The 20,168-nt window shown below is 48.7% G+C and overlaps 1 protein-coding gene across 2 annotated transcripts; it reads right to left on the bottom strand.

Annotated features, from left to right (window-relative positions):
• Positions 1–511: 511 nt before the first annotated feature.
• On the bottom strand, positions 512–18,956 carry NLE1 (notchless homolog 1). Of its 2 annotated transcripts, XM_060283108.1 has the most exons (13): positions 18,836–18,956; positions 17,178–17,346; positions 15,751–15,968; positions 14,475–14,554; positions 13,558–13,634; positions 12,512–12,609; positions 11,504–11,696; positions 10,251–10,386; positions 8,785–8,831; positions 7,520–7,722; positions 5,172–5,331; positions 3,995–4,065; positions 512–3,461 (listed from the first exon to the last, which is right to left on the bottom strand). In XM_060283108.1, exons 2-13 carry the CDS (start codon positions 17,310–17,312, stop codon positions 3,449–3,451), a joined length of 1,431 nt encoding a protein of 476 aa, XP_060139091.1. In that variant the 5' UTR covers positions 17,313–17,346; positions 18,836–18,956; the 3' UTR covers positions 512–3,448. The 2 variants fall into 2 exon arrangements, with proteins under 2 accessions (XP_060139091.1, XP_060139092.1); XM_060283109.1 differs by lacking the exons at positions 512–3,461; positions 3,995–4,065; positions 5,172–5,331 and adding an exon at positions 6,743–6,946.
• Positions 18,957–20,168: the final 1,212 nt, after the last annotated feature.

Raw genomic sequence — 20,168 nt, 5'->3', positions numbered from 1 at the left:
AGAGCATTGCACAAAGAGGGAGCTACTGCAGAAAAGGCCCTATCTCTCTGAACCTCTCATTAAGGAGGAACATGAGGAAAGGGTCCGGGTTGGTTTATATTCTAATGGGATCACTTTATTGCATATTATAATTTGGGGTGTTTCTTTGCCTCATTGACTTTGAAGCCATGCTAGCCGGGGCTGATGGGAACCATCCTGCAAAACCTCTCTCTGCTGGCTTCCTCACGAAACACAACTGGCCTCCGCGGTTGTTCATAGCTGCCAAGTTTTCCCTTTTCTCGCGAGGAAGCCTATTCAGCATAAGGGAATTTCCCTTAAAAAAAGGGAGAACTTGGCAGCTATGACGGTTGTTCCAGGACGAGGACAGAGACATGAGTGAACCTAAAATACAGGGTTAGGCGCTGTGATAAAAGAAGAGTATGAGGGACTAGTAGCATTTTTATTACTAACAGAGAACTCAGTGCTTTTAAGAAAGCAACATTCACTTGAGGCCTTTCAGTGCTTTAAAAAAAAAAATCCAACCAGTCGGGTCTTTAGATTCAGATTTCCAGTTTGTCATTCATTAAACGCCGTGGCCCAAATTGGCGCCCCCACCAAGTCTGCCACGAGGCCATTTCTAGAAAATTCCAGTCCCCAACCAATTGTGACATCGCCTGTCGACAAGAGGCTTCCCTAGGTCTAGACCAGGCATCCCCAAACTGCGGCCCTCCAGATGTTTTGGCCTACAACTCCCATGATCCTTAGCTAACAGGACCAGTGGTCAGGGATGATGGGAATTGTAGTCCGAAACATCTGGAGGGCCGAAGTTTGGGGATGCCTGGTCTAGACTGAAAACCGTGTATTTTACGAATCAATTCCCCCCTCAAAATGTTTGTTGAGAGGTAATTTATTGGCCACATGCCCCTTTCTGCCTCTGGCCCTGCCCACTGTCCCAATGTGGCCCCCAGAAGGTGGTGCAGATTTGAATGTGGCCCTCCGGCTTAAAGTCCTGCTTAAGAGCCTCGGAATAATTGTAATAAACCAAACCGGCACCCCCAAATAAAGTTGAGGAGGCATCAACTTTGGGAAAGAAGGAAAACCATGAGGGGACGGTTTAGCTCACTGAACAGCCAGTGCTGTTCTGAGCGATGGAAGATCTACTCAGGGGTCCATTGCAGCCTGCAGTTCTGTGCTAGAAGGTGACACATTTTTCTGAAAACAACAACAAGCCTTTAACAAGACAAGTTGGCAGGCAATTTAAGAACCATTGAGAAAGCCATTCCCCGGGGATGTCACTATGCAGCTTGCCAAAACCACACCTGGCATTTATGTAGATAAATCAACTGAAGCGGCTGTTGATTAATTGATGGTGGCCATCTCTCAACAGGGAGCTCCCTGCTCATTTTTGGAGGCGAAGGCCGTTTTCTTTCCGGTGAGAGGGGATGGAAAAGAATCAAACCTCCGTCCCCCACAAAGGGATGAGCAGAGCAAGATATTGCAAAGAGGGAATTATTTCAGCAAGGAAATAAACCGGAAGCCCGAACTGCCCAAGCAGAAAAATATACTTCCGGAGGGCAAATAAACAAGGAGAGCAAGAACAGATGATAATTTTCCATTCTTTTTCGTATTAGGATGCTCTCTGCAAAGTCCGGCTGCCTGGCCATTTGCTGAAGTGTTTGCGTCTCTTCTTTCGTTCCCCACTTACCAGAAAGATAACAAAATCTGGACGTGATCAAACCCCCCTCTCTCGCAATATTCAGAGGTTTGAGGCGAGGCAACCAGAACGGCAAACAGTATTCCAAATGCAGTCGCACCATAGATTTGCATGAAGGCATTAAGATGCCGGCAGTTTTGTTCCCTAGAAACGATCCCTTGCGCCCCTAGATCACAAGCCGGAGAGGGAAAAAAGCTGCTCTTCCGCCATTTGCCGGTTTCCAAAGAGGTATCTCGATTGGCCGCTCTGGGAACAAGGATGTCGGTCAGACCAGATGGCCTTTTCTCCTAATCCACCAGAATAATGCTTATCTCCTAAATTATCAGATTATGGATTTAAACAGCGATGGCCGTTTTGTTTGGGTGGCTTAACAAAAAAAATGGGGGGGGGGAATCAATAAGGTAATTTAAAAATTGATTTATTATGTTTGCAAAACACATTTTCCTCCAACGTGCTTAAGGTAACATGGCTTACCGCTCTCCCTATTTTATCCTCACAACAACCCTGTGAGTTAGGTTAGGCAGAGACAGACAGGGACTGGCCCAAGGTGACCCAGTGCGCTTCACAGCTGAGTGGTGGATTTGAACCCTGGTCTTGGCACTCTAACCGTTACACCGCATTGGCTGAGGAAAGCTATTTATTTAAAATATTTAGAGGCTACCTTCCTCCCTGGGCAAAGGCCTCCGAGGCAGCTGGATGAAGAGAAATGATATTAGAAGAGAAAGGGGGAGGAAGAAAGTGGCATGCTTGCCTTGGCCTCAAAGGGACTAGTCTCTTTGGTAAACAAATACCGGTAAATCCACGATGTCTTATGGAATGTTGCTTCCTCCCCTTAACCACTGTGACTCATGCACTGGTAAACATTTGAGCTGGTCCAACTCAAAGATCCACATAAAATAATGGACCTGGGTACTGTGAGTTCAATTTCAATGCATCTGCCCTGAGTTAAACTTAATACAAACCATTATTTTTGTTTAGCTGCTACTGATGCTTTACTCATGGAATATTTTTTTGCATTTGATTCTTATTTGCAATCGGCTTCTTTTAGAATACAGCATGTTGTTTTTCTGCTAATTATGCTACTTTAAGATAGGAACTTCGTTGTGCTTCCCGATTTTCATTTCTGATGTTTTACACGGGTGCTTTGAAAATACACACTGTTTGGCGTTTTAAGGCAAGCTGCAAACCACTTAAAAGAGAGATTGATCGATTTATTTATCATTTCTCTGAACCTCGGGGTTTCTATCAGTGCTCAAACCTTGCCTCTTGCTCCTCAATGGAAGTGTTTTAATTCCAGACTTTTCAGCACTCAGCACCCAGGTTTGCGATTAGGGGGAGAAATAAGATCATCATCCCTTTCTCAGACCATGGTGGGGTGGTGGTGGTGGTCTGATGCTAGCCTAATGCCACATTGTGAATCCATGGCTAAAATGGGGAGATTCGAACTCAGGACCATCCGGATTGCTTCCGCTTCAACTTCTAGACTGCGCCAGCTCTCACCAGGGAAGACTGGCAGGGTGTGTGTGTGTAGGTTTTAGACAACTGTGAGCAGCAACAACTTAGCAAGAGGCATCAACTAGCCCAGAAGCCGGCTGAAAAGAGAGGAGAGGACTCCTTTATCTGGATCCAAAAAGAGAGAATAGTCTTGATTCAAGTAGCCCTCCTGAAAATGGAGGGCTGGCAGGCCGCAGCCTATGCCAGGAGGGAAAACCGCCAAGCGGATGGGCTCCATTTGCGACAGTCCTTTCCTCACAGCTATCGTCTCCATCTGTTTAAAGAAGAAGAAAAACATTGGAAATATCTGTATTTTCCCTTTCCTCAAAGGAAGGTGCCGAAGGGGAGCCTCTGGCTGTTTCTGAACTACAATTCCCATCAGCCCCCAAGTAATATGGCCAGTGGTCAATCAAGGATGATGGTAGTTGTAGTGCAGCAGCAAGATTTGTGGGTTCCCCCACAGGGTGATACCCACTTTCTCCTCCCAACAATCTCACCCAGTGAGATCCGTGGCTGATCAGGCCTGACTTTCATTCGCTAGGCCACACAGCCGACAGAACTGAAAATGTGGAACTGTAGGCCCCTTGGGGGCAGAGACCTGCCCTTTATATTGTCCTCCCCCTAATTTTAGTTCCTCTTTAAATCAGGGATAAGCAAAGTGTACCGGTATGTCAAAAACTCCCAGCACCCACTGGGCAATCACTGGCTGGGGATGATGGGAGTTGTAGTCCAAAAGGACCTGGAGGGCGCCACATCCCCCCCCCCCCGTTCTAAATAGCCAGCTGCACTAATGACTCCTTCACTTACATCCTCAGACATTTGTCCTTCCCACCGCTCGCTACCCGTTGTCCGTCGGGACTCCAGTCCACGGCAAACACCTGGGAAGGGAACAAGATGAGGGTCAGTCCACTTTTCTCGAGTGTGACTCGGTGGGCTTTGCCAAAGAAACAGCAAACCGAGAAGAAAAGAACGAGCAAGATTTCACCACCACGGCTCATGCAAGGTCCCAGCCATCTTGAGGACTAGCAACTTCGTTTTCCATTTTTGTGAGCGAAAAAGGTAGCACACGCTCAGGTTCTCAGCGGGCGGAGTTCAGGAAACGACAACAGGTTGTTATGTGGTGTGTGCATAATCATGCGCCATGTGTCACCCTTGGTGGTGGGGCTCATTCGACCTGCCCTCCACCGGGGCCATGGCAAGGCTGGGTTCCACAAACAGTCAGGATATAGAAGCATTCAACAGATAAGCGAGCAAGGATCGAAGCAGGCCTTCTTTGGGGTGTGTGTGTGTGTGTGTTTTTAAAAGAAATGTTTTTTGCAACTTGTAGACAAAGTTTACAAAGGGGTGCGGGTGGCGCTGTAGTCTAAACCACCAAGCCAAGGGGTTGCCAATCGGAAGGTCAGTGGTTCGAATTCCTGCAACAGGGTGAGCTCCCGTTGCTTGGTCCCAGTTCCTGCCAACCTAGCAGTTCGAAAGCACATCAAAGTGCAAGTAGATAAATAGGTACCGCTCCGGCGGGAAGGTAAACGGCATTTCTGTGTGCTGCTCTGGTTTCGCCAGAAGCGGCTTAGTCATGCTGGCCACATGACCCGGGAAAACTGCGGACGAATGTCAGCTCCCTCGGCCAATAACGCGAGATGAGCGCTGAAACCCCAGAGTCATTTGTGACTGGACGTAACAGTCAGGGGTCCTTTACCTTTAAACAAAGTGAACTCTTCCCCCGGCCCCTTTAAAAGAGCTTAAGATGAGGAACCGCCTGATGTCATATAGCGTGTCCAGATGCAGATGGCTCTGGCTGAAAGGGGTTTTGCCCACCTGTCAATCATCAGCCTGCAAGGGTGGGTGGGTATGGCTCCAGTCCCCCACCTCTGATCCACAAACCACCAACGGGCCAATCTTGGGGTCGGGGTCCTCAATCTGCCAACCCGTCCTCTCCTACCCGAGCAGCCCCGAGGCAAAACCTCACCGCTGACTAGGGCCTTACCTCGTCCGCATGGCCAGGAAGGTCGACAGCCAGTTTCTGTGTCTTGACGTCCCAGACCTTGAGTGTGCTGTCGCTGCTCCCGCTGACCAGCAGGCGGCTGTCGGCCGACCACGCGATCTGGTACACTGCCGATACGTGCCCCCGCAGGGAGGTGAGGTATCTAGTGTGGGGAATGCGTGTGTGCGTTAAGACTGTGACGCAAATGTGGTTCATCCCTCTTCCCAGAACCAGCCTACGAAGAGCCTCCGATTTTCACCTTCCCTGCTGGAAGACCCTCATGAGGACTAGGAACTTGTTTTATGAACTGAAAGCAATCGTAATTCCCAAGGCACAGCTGAGGCCTAAGACCAAGCATGTGTGTGCGCTTTTAATTAAATACAGCCCTTTTTAATCATTTGCCTGTAACAGGGAGTACTTCAGGGATACGTTCGTCATTATTTTCGTAGCTCTTTCTTGGAAAATTGTGAACCGGCTTGAGATAAAGGGAAACGGTCCAGTGAGAGGGGGGGGGGAACAGGACACCTGTTTGATTCAAGGAGACCTCACAGAAGAACCAGTGTGGAATAATGTCCTCCCGGTGAGAGAGGGAGGGCAGGATCCACACTGGGGCCATAATTTAGAGGGAAAGAAAATTGAGACAGAGCTGGAAAGTGGAAATATAACTGGATGGTTTTGTGCTACAATTTTTAAAGAATTGGGGAGGCAGCAGGGGAAGATTAAGGAAGAATGGGGGTTAGGATGGGATAGGGTGGGAGTGGGATGAGGGGTATTAAGGAATGCAAATTTTACTGATGGATTTGAATGGTCCGAAACTGGAACGATTTATGGAACTCCCTGAAACATCCAGGAGACCCTGAGCCCAGGGGAAAGGGGGGGGGGTCGTATCGATTTTAAGGGTAAAATGTTATTATGATATGTTGTTGTTTAGTCGTTTAGTCGTGTCCGACTCTTCGTGACCCCATGGACCATAGCACGCCAGGCACTCCTGTCTTGCACTGCCTCCCGCAGTTTGGTCAAACTCATGTTCGTAGCTTCGAGAACACTATCCAACCATCTTGTCCTCTGTCGTCCCCTTCTCCTAGTGCCCTCAATCTTTCCCAACATCAGGGTCTTTTCCAAGGATTCTTCTCTTCTCATGAGGTGGCCAAAGTATTGGAGCCTCAGCTTCACGATCCGTCCTTCCAGGGAGCACTCAGGGCTGATTTCCTTAAGAATGGATAGGTTTGATCTTCTTGCAGTCCATGGGACTCTCAAGAGTCTCCTCCAGCACCATAATTCAAAAGCATCAATTCTTCGGCGATCAGCCTTCTTTATGGTCCAACTCTCACTTCCATACATCACTACTGGGAAAACCATAGCTTTAACTATACGGACCTTTGTCGGCAAGGTGATGTCTCTGCTTTTTAAGATGCTGTCTAGGTTTGTCATTGCTTTTCTCCCAAGAAGCAGGCGTCTTTTAATTTCGTGACTGCTGTCACCATCTGCAGTGATCAAGGAGCCCAAGAAAGTAAAATCTCTCACTGCCTCCATTTCTTCCCCTTCTATTTGCCAGGAGGTGATGGGACCAGTGGCCATGATCTTGGTTTTTTTGATGTTGAGCTTCAGACCATATTTTGCGCTCTCCTCTTTCACCCTCATTAAAAGGTTCTTTAATTCCTCCTCGCTTTCTGCCATCAAGGTTGTGTCATCTGCATATCTGAGGTTGTTGATATTTCTTCCAGCAATCTTAATTCCGGCTTGGGATTCATCTAGTCCAGCCTTTCGCATGATGAATTCTGCATATAAGTTAAATAAGCAGGGAGACAATATACAACCTTGTCGTACTCCTTTCCCAATTTTGAACCAATCAGTTGTTCCATATCCAGTTCTAACTGTAGCTTCTTATTATGATATAAGAATTTCTATTGGAATTTAGGGAAAATCTTTGGTAATAAAATTTAGGCTAAAGGGAAAAAATAGTAGATTGAAGGTTGGGAAATAAATTTTTTGATTGAGATTAATTAATTATCTGCTGAATATAGTTGATGTTTTTAGAATAGAATAATTGAAAGATAATGATAAAAGGTATCAGATAGAATTAAGATATAAGATGGAAACTGCCTAAATGGAATTATAAAATGGACCCAGTGAGAGGGGAATCGAGGAAGTCAACAATGTTAAGTAAAATGTAACAAATGATTTTTTTATGTTTTATTTTTGTTTGGTTTATTATTATTATTATTATTATTATTATTAGGTTTTGGTGTGTGTGTGTTTTTGCTTTTGTAATGTTGTTTTTGGAAAACGAATCCAATTTTTTTTGGGGGGGAAAGAGATAAAGGGAAACGGTATAATTATCACAAACTTACTTGCCCGTTTTGCCGTCCCACAGCTTGACGGACTTGTCAAAGGACGCACTGGCGATGATCCGCGTGTCGGGAGAGAAGAGGACTTGGTTGATCAATGCCTGGTGGCCGGTCATTCTCCCCAGAGGCTTTTTGTCCTCTGCAGGCACCCAGAGGAACAGCGTGAAGTCATCCGACCCGGAGACGAGCCTTTCGAGCCCCTGGCCCTGTGGGCAGAGAAGGCAGCACCCTCTTTCAGTGAGAAGAATGGGATTCTGGGACATCGCCTCATTCTGGGGCCGACCCCCTCCTAAGATGCACCAGATTCCTTGCTAATGGACGATACCCAAGGGGACCCAATGAAATGAATAGGCCCAAGTTAGTCACGTTTGATTCTTTCCAACACAACTCAACAAGCTTAAACTTGGGAACTCATTGGCGCAAGATACAGCCAGCTGCCCAAGACAGAGGCCTCATTGCTCTATATTTAAAGCACAACTTTAAACCGTCATAGCTTCTTGGGCTCCTTGATCACTGCAGATGGTGACAGCAGTCACGAAATTAAAAGACGCCTGCTTCTTGGGAGAAAAGCAATGACAAACCTAGACAGCATCTTAAAAAGCAGAGACATCACCTTGCCAACATAGTTAAAGCTATGGTTTTCCCAGTAGTGATGTATGGAAGTGAGAGCTGGACCATAAAGAAGGCTGATCGCCGAAGAATTGATGCTTTTGAATTCTGGTGCTGGAGGAGACTCTTGAGAGTCCCATGGACTGCAAGAAGATCAAACCTATCCATTCTTAAGGAAATCAGCCCTGAGTGCTCACTGGAAGGACAGATCCTGAAGCTGAGGCTCCAATACTTTGGCTACCTCATGAGAAGAGAAGACTCCCTGGAAAAAGACCCTGATGTTGGGAAAGATTGAGGGCACTAGGAGAAGGGGACGACAGAGGACGAGATGGTTGGACAGTGTTCTCGAAGCTACGAACATGAGTCTGACCAAACTGTGGGAGGCAGTGGAAGACAGGAGTGCCTGGCGTGCTCTGGTCCATGGGGTCACGAAGAGTCAGACACTACTAAACGACTAAACATCAAACAACAACAAGCTTCACCCATGGAAACTGGGGAACTATAGTTTGTTGAGGGTGCTGTTAGGAGAGCCCTATTCTCCTCGGCGGAGCTACAGTTTCCAGAGTGATTTAACAACCATCCCCTTTGCTGAGAGGAGCTCTGGGAGCTGCAGCCGAGTGGCTATTTCGTGGCCAGGGCAGGCAGGAGGGCAGACTTACCCTGACTTGGCTGTACCTCTGCTGTGCTTTCTGCTTTATCTCTGCCACTGTAGGAGGAAGGAAACGCAGGTTAGGAGCTACCTGCAGCCAGGGGGACCTGCTTGGTCAGAATGCTGAGCTCCCAAGGACGCTCAAAATCCTGCATTTCACGCTGATTTCATGGTGCTGAAGTTGTAGCAACAGCTCCCTTTCTCCCAGTAAGAGAGAAAGAGTAAGAATTCCCTCGGGAGGTTGTGGACTCTCCTTCCTTGGAGGGTTTATAAGCAGAGGTTGTATGGCTCCTTCCTTGGAGGTCTTTAAGCAGAGGCTTGACAGGCATATGTCAAGAATGCTTTGATGGTGTTTCCTGCTCGGCAGGGGGTTGAACTGGATGACCCTTGTGGTCTCTTCCAACTCTACAATTCTATGATTCTATGGCCCTCTATCATGGATGTTTTAGCTGAGATAATAATAATATTATTTATACCCCGCCCATCTGGCTGGGTCTCCCCAGCCACTCTGGGCGGCTTCCAACAGAAAAATAGAACACAGTAATCTATTAAACATTAAAAGCCTCCCTGAACAGGGCTGCCTTCAGATGTCTTCTAAAAGTCTGCTAGTTGTTTTCCTTTTTGACATCTGTTGGGAGGGCGTTCCACAGGGCGGGAGCCACCACCGAGAAGGCCCTCTGCCTAGTTCCCTGCAACTTGGCTTCTCGCAACGAGGGAACCGCCAGAAGGCCCTCGGTGCTGGACCTCAGTGTCCAGGCAGAATGATGGAGGTGGAGACGCTCCTTCAGGTATACTGGACCGAGGCCATTTAGGGCTTTAAAGGTCAGCACCAACACTTTGAATTGTGCTCGGAAACGCACTGGGAGCCAATGTAGATCTTTCAAGACCGGTGTTATGTGGTCTCGGCGGCCCCTCCCAGTCACCAGTCTAGCTGCCGCATTCTGGATTAGTTGTAGTTTCCGAGTCACCTTCAAAGGTAGCCCCACGTAGAGCGCATTGCAGTAGTCCAAGCGGGAGATAACTAGAGCATGCACCACCACTCTGGCTAGACAGTCTGCAGGCAGGTAGGGTCTCAGCCTGCGTACCAGATGGAGCTGAAAAACAGCTGCCCTGGACACAGAATTGACCTGAGCCTCCATGGATAGCTGTGAGTCCAAAATGACTCCCAGGCTGCACACCTGGTCCTTCAGGGGCACAGTTACCCCATTCAGAACCAGGGAATCCTCCACACCTGCCCACCTCCTGTCCCCCACCAACAGTACTTCTGTCTTGTCAGGATTCAACCTCAATCTGTTAGCCGCCATCCATCCTCCAACCGCCTCCAGGCACTCACAGAGATTCCTGCACTGCGGGGGGTTGGACTGGGCGATGCTCGGAGTCCCTTCCAACTCTATGATTCTATGGTTCCCTGCCTTGAACAAAAGCAAGAGGAGAGGCAGAAGCCTGATGCCACCCAAGGGCACAATGTGATCTTACGGGATCCGCTGACATCCTGGGGGTTGATGGAGGCCTCGGCCGGCTCAAAAGCCCCAGTGCGGAGAACATAGTCTGTGCTGAGAGCCATGGTGTTCACCCAGTGCGCGTGACCCTGAAGCGTGCGGCAGAGGACTCCCTGGAAAGCGGGACAGGAAAAAAGGCAAATCAGTCCTCGACTCGCAACTCTAGGCCTGCCAGTATCTCTCAGCCTCCCCCCTTGTGTGAACTGAGCTGGCCTGAGTCCTCAGAAGCTATGATTGCGGGCAGAACTGAGCAAGGCAGAGCAACAGAGCAACTCTCCCCACTTGTAATTCCCAGGATGTGGTATTTGCAGGCCTCCCGCGGTATGGAAGCCAAGCCTTATGAGGAACGGTTGAAGGAGCTGGGTCTGTTTAGCTTGGAAAAGACTGAGAGGAGAAGCCATCTTCAAATATCTCTAGGGCTGTCACATACAAGATGCAGCAAGCTTGTTTTTCTCCTGCTTCAGAGTGTAGGACCGAAACCAATGGCTTCAAGTTGCAAGAAAGGAGATTCCTGCTAAACATCTGGAATAGCTTTTTGACGGTAAGACAGGCATGGCCAAACTGGGCCCTCCAGCTGTTTGGGGACTACAATTCCCATCATCCCTAGCTAACAGGACCAGTGGTCAGGCATGATAGGAATTGTAGTCCCCAAACAGCTGGAGGGCCAAGTTTGACAGTGGAAAGGTCTCCTTCGGGAGGTGGTGGACTCTCCTTCAACGGGAGTTTTTAAGCAGAGGCTGGATGGTCCTCTATCTTGAAAGCTTTAGTGGAGATTCCTGCATTGCAGGGGGTTGGACTAGATGACCATCAGGGTCTCTTCCAACTCTATGATTCCCTTCTGTGACAGCGGAGGGAGGGAGAACAAAGACTGATCCTCCACGAAACAACAGTTCTTGAAAGGCTCGAGTTCATAAACTGCCCAGTTGCTGTGGTAGGTGACATCATGGATCTCGCTCTGAAAGAAAGTCCCCAACCCGCTCTTCTCCTGCGGCCCACCAGATGTCCCAATGGGAAGATCTCAAGCAGGAGCCAAGCACAACAGCTGCTCTCCCCTCACTTGGGAGCCCCATCAACTGGCATCCAAAGGCATGGAAGGAGAAGCACAGCCAGCATGGCTTGTGGCCACTGCTAGACTTATCCTTCCATGAATTCGTCTCATCCTCTCTTAAAGCCGCCCAAAGCGATGGACATCGCTACACCTTTCTCCACCCACCTCTTTCCCAAACTTACATCCAGGGGCCTCCAGACCTTGATGGTCCGATCCTGAGACGAGGAGTACAGCAAGTTGTCCCCACCCCACTTGATGCAGGTCACCGACTGTGTGTGGCCCGTCAGGATCTTGTCGCACCGGCCGGCGACCGTGTCCCAGATGCGGACGCTGCCGTCTTTGGAGGAAGAGGCCAGGTAGCGGCATTCTGGGTTCCTGCAGAGGGCAAAACCAGGAAGCCTTAAGCTAAGGCTTTGGAATTCCCTGCATATTGATATCAGGCAGATATCCTCACGATATACTCGTTTCCGTGTCTGCTAAAGACATTATTGTTTAGTCCAGGCACAGGCAAACTCGGCCCTCCAGATGTTTTGAGACTACAATTCCCATCATCCCTGACCACTGGTCCTGTTCGCTAGGGACGATGGGAGTTGTAGGCCAAAAACATCTGGAGGGCCGAGTTTGCCTATGCCTGGTTTAGACCACCCTACATAGATGTTTATAAAGTTGACACGAGTTTTAAACTGTTTTACAGGTTAGAACCTTGCATTTTTGTTTAAAAAAGGGAAAAAAACATAGATTTGACAGCCGGTACAGGAATCCAGGCTTTTCTCCTGTATTTGTGCTGATTCATAGCATGCTCAACTCTAAGGAGAGAGGTCAGGTTATGAGCAACTAACTTAAGGTCACTTCACGGCTGAATGGGAGATTCGAACTCAGGTCTTCCCAGCCCTTGCCTGGCATACTAACCATTACACCATGAATGGGTTGAAATACAGTGGTACCTCGACTTACAAAGGCGATCCGTTACGTGGCGCTCTTTCGAAGTCGAAAACCTCGTAAGTCGAAGTGTCCATTTTGCGCATGCGCAAAGTGCGATTTCGCGCTTTGCGCATACCACGACGCGAAAATACTTCCGGCACTCGTAAGTCGAGGTACCATTGTAGTTCTGCAATCCAAAGTAACCCAAAGGATTAGAAGGGTTTTTTTGGGGGGGGGAGGAGGTGTGTGTCCAGAATGGGGAGACTTACAAATGTAGAGGCTCCCAGCAGAGAGAAGTAATCCATTTCGAATGCCCCACGAGGACCCGTCCGATCTGGTTCCCCGTCTTGGGATCCCAGAGAAATATCTGCACGAAAGGATAAAACCAGAAACACGGCTGAGGCCCAGATGGACTGAGAGATATTGCTACGCGAAGCCCACAAGCAGGACCTGAAGGGAACAGCCATTCTGCTCACCTGTGATTCCCAGTAGTTGGCATTCAGAGGTATACTGTCTCCGACAGGGGAGGGAGAACATCACTGTCATGGCTAGCAGTCAGTGATTGCCAAAATGGCAAGAGTCACGTCCAAGGAATCAAGGTTTGCAGAACTACAACGCCCCCCCCCCAAGCTTTATAGGGGCGGAAAGAGTAAGGGGGAGGAAAACCTAAAATAGCCCAGTGAGGACTGATCATGCTCACTGGCCACGAACACAGCTTGTCCATTGGCATGAAAAAGCAGAGAAACAAAATATGGGGGAAACGGAATGGAGTATCCCCAAAACGGGTATGGCTGGCATCCTGAACAGGAGCGCTTGACACTGCAACAGTTAGTTGGAAACTCTGCTTTACTATGAGGCTGGTCCTTGTCTGTGATGGGCAAGAGAATACTGGAATGGAGTATCCCAAAAAAGGGTATGGCTAGGATCCTGAACAGGAGAGCCTGACACTGCAACACTTTGTTGAATGCTCTGCTGGTCCTTGTCTGTGGACGGGGAGGGAATACTGGAAAGGGCAATGTGGAATGGAGCATCCCTAAAATGGGCATTCTGAACAGATATACTCCGCACCGCAATATTTCACTGCAGGTTCCGCTTGTGCTTATTGGCGAGCACAACCCTTGTCTGTTGAAAGGGACAGAAGACTAGGAGGGAGAAAACGGAATGGAGGAGCCTGTGAAAGGGAATGGCCGGCACGCCGTGCTGCAACATTATCTGCTGCGGGTCCCGGTTTGTCCTCGGCTCAGGGAAAGGAAGACCCAGCCCAGGATGCATTCAGAGGGAATATAAAGACCCAAAGGTGAGGGACACCCTGTACCTGGCAGTTTTTGCACCCGGACGCCAGTTTCCTGCCATCAGGGGACCAGGCTATGCTTAGCACCCAGTGACGGTGACCTGGTGAAAAACAAACAAACGCAACAGAGGGAGTTATTGGTCAGAAGAACAAGCACCAAAACTTTGGAAACTGCCTTTTACGGAGTTGTCGGTCCACCTGAGTTCAGCATTTGTCTATAAATGACCGGAAGAAGCTCTCCACAGTCCTAGCCCCACCTGGATTAAACCTGGGAACTTCTGCCTGGAAAGCAGACGCTCTGCTACTCAGCTACAGCTCTTCCACTAAAAGTAAAACAAGGTTCCAGTCCTCATGGTTCCAGATTAAGAGCCAGCGTCAGAAGGAGCACAGGAAGAGGACTTATAAAGTTGCACCTCGGCTCCCGAACACCTTGGGAGTCGAACGTTTCGGCTCCTGAACGATCGAAAAACGGAAGTGAGTGTTCCAGTTTTCAAATGTTCTTCTGGAAGCCGAATGTCCGATGGGGCTCCTGATTGGCTGCTGTATATGTGATTTGGAAAAACCAAATAAATAAATTTAGAAAAAGAAAGAGCCAGTAAGCGCATTTTTTTTTAAAAAAAGTATACTATCAGATTCCAGAGAGAATTAAAATCAACGGCAGGCAGAAAAGAGACTAGAACCCACGTGGGTATGTTCTGTGGCTGAACAGGCAGAAAATGTGGATTTTCCGATGGGGAGAATTCCCTGCCCAACCTGGAAATGTTGGGGCTTCAACCTGAGACCTTCTGTCTGCAAAGCAGATGCTCTACCACTGAGCCATGGCTTTTGTCCCCTAAAAGCCAAAGCCAGAAAGACACATTCTATCCGCATGCCCCCGGGGCAGCCACCGACTCAAAACAGATTCCTGGAAGACATTTCCCCACAGCCTTATTGAGACTCACCCTTGGCCGTGAAGTGCGGGGTCTCCGTGTTGAGGTCCCAGAAGCGCACGGTTGTGTCTCCGGAGCCACTGGCTAGGTACCTTGGAAAGGACAGGGGGGGGGAACAGCTGGGTGCATGCAAATTCTCACTGTGGGACCCTCCAGGGCAGATTCTGGGATTATGTAGCAGGCACAATCCCATCCTCTAAGTCAGGGTTTCCTACAGTTGGGTCTCCAGCTGCTTCGGGACCCAAATCCCCTGACCATCCCTGACCACTGGCCCTGCTAGCTAGCGATGATGGGAGTTGTAGTCCCCAAAACACCGGAGGCGCAAGTTTGGGGAACCCTGCTCGTCGGCAAACAAAGTGACAGTCAAACTTGAAAGCCTCGTTATCACCTCACTCAAGGGCAAGGAGGTTCCGTGGATCGCTGTGACACAACCTAGCAAAGGCAGGTCAAAGAGGCTCCAGTCAGCTGTTTAGTCATCCCTAGAACCAGGGTGGGTTTGATGTAAATCAAATCAATTTGAATCACGATTTAAATCACTAGTCAGTAAGACTTGATTTAAATCATTATTATTATTATTTTACAGAAAGACTCATGCTGGTATTCTTGCTCATTCTTAATATTTACAACCAGGGGAAGGTTTCATTTTTGGAATAATAAATTAACAGAGTAGTTTTTACAGTTATATCAGAAATTACTGATTTGGTTATACTATTCAAAATACATAGACAGATGATTATGAAATCATTGAGAGGTTTAATAGGTTAACTATTTATATTTGAGCAACTTTTCTGCTGTATTTTATTGGAAGGAGAAAAATCCGATTTAATATTTTTTTAAAAAAATCCGATTTAAATAAAAAAAAATCCCATTTTTAAACAATTTAAAAAATTCGTTGATTTCTATCCACCCTGCCTGGAATGCTCTGCCCATTGCTTTTCTGTACTTCTCCCCGTTGTCTTTGTCCATGGAGTTTTCTTGGCAGGGATACTGGAGTGGCTTGCCAGTTCCTTCTCAGGTGGATCACGTTTAGTCAAAACTCTCCACTATGACCTGTCCATCTTGGGTGGCCCTGCATGGCATAGCTCATAGCTTCTCTGAGTTATTCAAGCCCCTTCGCCACGACAAGGCATTGATCCATGAAGTATGACCAAACTGTGGGAGGCAGTGCAAGACAGGAGTGCCTGGCGTGCTATGGTCCATGGGGTCACGAAGAGTCGGACACGACTAAATGACTAAACAACAACAACACTTCTCCCCGACTCGGACCCCGGCCGGACCCTCGACTTACTTCCCAGTGGGACTGAAGGCGACTGAGATGACGGCCTCGCTGTGGCCCTCCAAAGAACTGGTGCAGCGGGTGACGGCGCGGACTTTGAACACGGCCTGCGGCTGGTAAACGATCTCCACCACCTTCTCCGTCTCCAGAGCTTGCCCTGTCAATGTCTGCTGCAGGGAGGCCACGATCTCGGAGTCTCGCACGTAGAAAGCCAGCGGCAGGGGCTCCTCCTTCGATGGGAGAGAATTCGGGGTTTCAGCTTCAGGCATGGCATGTTAGGTGAACTGCTTTGGCAACAGTGAATTGCCGTTTTTAAAAAGGGAACTTAACGTTCCTTGCTTGACAGGACTTTTCACGTGGGCTCTCCCGCTGGCTACCTGCCCGAAGGCAAAAGATCCTCTGGAACCGGAAATGTAGCTCCCAAGCCAAAGGGAGCACTGGGCGCTGCATGCAAAGCAGACTCACTAGCACTGAACCACAACCCACCCCCCCTTAAAATTAAAGCAAGATTCTAGTCCTCATGGTTCTGAATAAAGGGCTGATTTGACTAGGACAGTAGGAAGCTGCTTTACATCAAATCAAAAGCACTGGCCCATCAATCACTGTACTGCTTGCTCTGACTGGCAGCAGCTCTTCAGGGTTCTACAGGTGAGCATTCTCAGCCCAACCTGGCAGAGTCTATGGTTCCGAACTCTTGAGATTTTAAATTAAGTTTTAACTTTAATGTTGTGCTAATTGGTTTTAACTCATCGTACCACTATTTTAGGGACCCAGGTGGCACTGTGGTTAAACCACTGAGCCTAGGGCTTGCTGATCAGAAGGTCAGCGGTTCGAATCCCTGTGACGGGGTGAGCTCCCATTGCTCGGTCCCAGCTCCTGACAACCTAGCAGTTCGAAAGCACGTCAAAATGCAAGTAGATAAATAGGAACCGCTACAGCGGGAAGGTAAACGGCGTTTCCATGTGCTGCTCTAGTTTGCCAGAAGCAGCTTAGTCATGCTGGCCACATGACCTGGAAGCTGTACGCCGGCTCCCTCGGCCAATAATGCGAGATGAGTGCCACAACCCCAGAGTTGGTCACGACTGGACCTAATGGTCAGGGGTCCCTTTACCTTTACCACTATTTTACGGAGTGGAGAGGACAAAAGTCTGGATTTGATCTGATCTGGAGATCTATTTTAATGAACTTAGCCTTGCCTGCAAAGGGAGTATTTCAGATAGGGTGACTAGCCATTTCATAAACCCAGAAGAGCTGCATTTGTCTGTGGAGTAAAGAGACTGGGTGGCATTCAAAAAGCAGGTGACTTGTGTCACTTGCAATCTTGAGAAGCCGCCTCTCCACCAAACCAGGAACTCTCCTCTCTGCTCTGGCTTCTGGCAGGGGAAGCCAGTTCCCCTTAACCCGAACTCTGCCCCGGGAGGCAACCCTGAGGCCAGTACCTTCTCCAGGAGGGCGTTGCAGACGAGCTGAAGCTTCTCTGGCGTGATGTTGATGGGCACATCAAAGGGAGAGCCCAAGGCCTCACCAGCCTCATCTTTGAATTGGATAAGGAGTCGCTCCACGTCCGCAGTCATTTTATTTTATTTTGGTTAAGATTTGCACCTTGACCTGTGAATAAAAACATAGATGATAATAATAATAATAATAATAATAATAATAATAATAATAATAATTTATTATTTATACCCCGCCCATCTGGCCGGGTCTCCCCAGCCACTCTGGGCGGCTTCCAACAGAAGAATAAAACACAATATCTATTAAACATTAAAAGCCTCCCTGAACAGGGCTGCCTTCAGATGTCTTCTAAAAGTCTGGTAGTTGTTTTCCTTTTTGACATCTGTTGGGAGGGCGTTCCACAGGGCAGGGGCCACCACCGAGAAGGCCCTCTGCCTAGTTCATATGGGTGAACACGACCTCTCCCCTCTGCATAGAGGTGGGACGGATTCAGATGATCCGCCCCCGCCACTTAATGGATCCAAATGGTTTCCAGAGAGTGGTAGGGGATGTTTTATCCCATGTTCATGGCCTTTCTGCTGATTCTCTGGTGGCCCACTGGAGTGCGGAATTAACCAGGGCTATTGGCTTCGAGGAACGTGGGCGGTGCTGTGGTCTAAACCACAGAGCAGGGCCGTCTTAAGCATATCGGGCACCCTGGCGCTGTGGTACGAAGATCGCTCCGGCGCCCCCCCCCGCCCTGTTTCCCACCGCAGCTGTCTGGCGGGCGCACTGCACAGCGCTGCTGCAGCGGGCGCAGCCGCGCAGCGCCCCCTGGTGGCCCGGTGCCCTGCGCCACCCAGCCTTGCCTTAGAGCCGGCCCTGCCACAGAGCTTGCTGATCAGAAGGTCAGCAGTTCGAATCCCCGTGACAGGGTGAGCTCCCGTTGTTCAGTCCCAGCTCCTGCCCACCTAGCAGTTCAAAAGCACGCCAAGTGCAAGTAGATAAATAGGTACCACTCCGGCAGGAAGGTAAACGGCGTTTCCGTGCGCTGCTCTGGTTCGCCAGAAGCGGGTTAGTCATGCTGGCCACATGACCCGGAAGCTGTTTGCGGACAAACGCCGGCTCCCTCGGCCTATAGAGCGAGATGAGCACCGCAACCCCAGAGTCGTCCATGACTGGACCTAATGGTCAGGGGTACCTTTACCTTTTTATTGGCTCCGAAGTGCCCTCTCCAATTGCATGGAACATCCTCCCTTCAGATGTCAAGGAAATAAACAACTTTCTGCCTTTTAGAAGGCATCTGAAGTTTTTAATGTTTGATGTTTTAGTATGTTCTGATATATGCTGTGAGTCACCCGGGGTAGCTGGGGAAACCCAGCCAGATGGGCGGGGTATAAATAAAAGAATAATAATAATAATTATGGATCTATCTAGGTCTCCCATTTCCCCAAGATAATTTTTTGATGCCTTCTTAAACCAGGAGCAAAACTTCCTTCTCACTCACGCACATCCTCCTAAACCTTCCCACGTTTCTCCCTTTAAACCCCTGGTTCAAAACTCTGCTTCCCACCCCCAAAGTCCCCTTTCTCTTCCTCCCTTCCACCCAACCCTTGGGTCAAAATCCTTTGCAGCCCCTGCAGACGGAAAAGCGGGTCTTTACCTGCCCACCGACTTTGAGGAATCTTGAGTCCCCGAGCAGACTTTTCCTTCTTGCTAGCAAGCAACCCAGCAGCACCCACGTGGAGAGGAAATGTACAACGTCATCTCCCTGCGCCTAGAAGTCGCACTCGGGGGAAGGGACTCCACTGCCACCTGCTGGGGAAAGTGCGGAACAGCACGAGAGCCGTGGCTTGAATATACAGAACTGTATGTGATGTTGTTTGATCTTGATTGGGGTCAGAAGAACTTTGGTCCATAAAGGCCAGTATTCTCTACTCTGACTGGCAGCAGCGGCCTTTCAATGTCTCTGGCAGAGAGCGGCGGGCGGGGGCTTTCTCCCATCATCTGCTTGCCTCTAGGTTGGTCTGATGTATTCAGACCTTCAGCTGGAACCTAGGATCTTCTGATAAGATAAGAGATAAGATAATCTTTGTTGTCATTGTCCCCTTAAGGGGGACCACATCCACTCAGATAAAGCTCAGATATTCCACATAATCCAAAATTACTACTTTCCATTTAAGGCCAAATTCACTCTAGAGAAGAAACTGTTCTGCTACGGAGCTTTTCCATGAACCTGCCACTCCTTAGCCCCTGAACCCTCATATAGAATAATAATAGAGGCTGCTGGATCTTCTTCTTCTTTGGCGTAGCCGAGTAAGATTGTTAAACACAGTTTTAACAATGAGTCCGTAGGTGACTGTGGAGGCCAATTCCATAGCTGCCAAGTTATCCCTTTTTTTAAGGGGTTTTCCCTTTTGCTGAATAGGCTTCCTCGCGAGAAAAGGGAAAACTTGGCAGCTATGCAATTCTGGATCCACACGTCCTTCCACAGTGGGGACATTGGTTTCCGGGTGGGAGTTGATCCCGGTGTGGATTTGCCAAGCGTGCCTTCCTCTTAGCATGTTTCTCCCTTGCGTCCTGAGTTCGAGTGTCTTCAAAGCCCATGACACCTTTGGTAAAGGCTGTTCTCCAACTGGAGCGCTCGCAGGCCAGTGTTTCCCAGTTGCTGGTGCTTGTACTACATTTTTTAAAAATTGCCTTGAGAGAGTCTTTAAACCTCTTTTGTTGACCACCAGCATTACGCTTTCTATTTTTAAGTTCAGAATAGAGTAGTTGCTTTGGAAGACGATCGTCGGGCATCCGCACAACATGACCAGTCCAACGAAAAATTCCTTCAGTAGCACCTTAAAGACCAACTAAGTTTTTATTTTGGTATGAGCTTTCGTGTGCATGCACACTTTCTCATATACTCTTGAAACCTCGTTTTTTTATTTTTGCTTCGACTCAGACCAACACGGCTACCTACCTGTAACCAGTCCAACGAAGTTGATGTT

The sequence above is a fragment of the Zootoca vivipara genome, chromosome 15, assembly GCF_963506605.1.
Source record: "Zootoca vivipara chromosome 15, rZooViv1.1, whole genome shotgun sequence".
Taxonomy (NCBI): Eukaryota; Metazoa; Chordata; class Lepidosauria; order Squamata; family Lacertidae; genus Zootoca; species Zootoca vivipara.
Note: the sequence above shows the minus strand (reverse complement) of the source record. Positions and strands in the feature narration are given on the sequence as shown.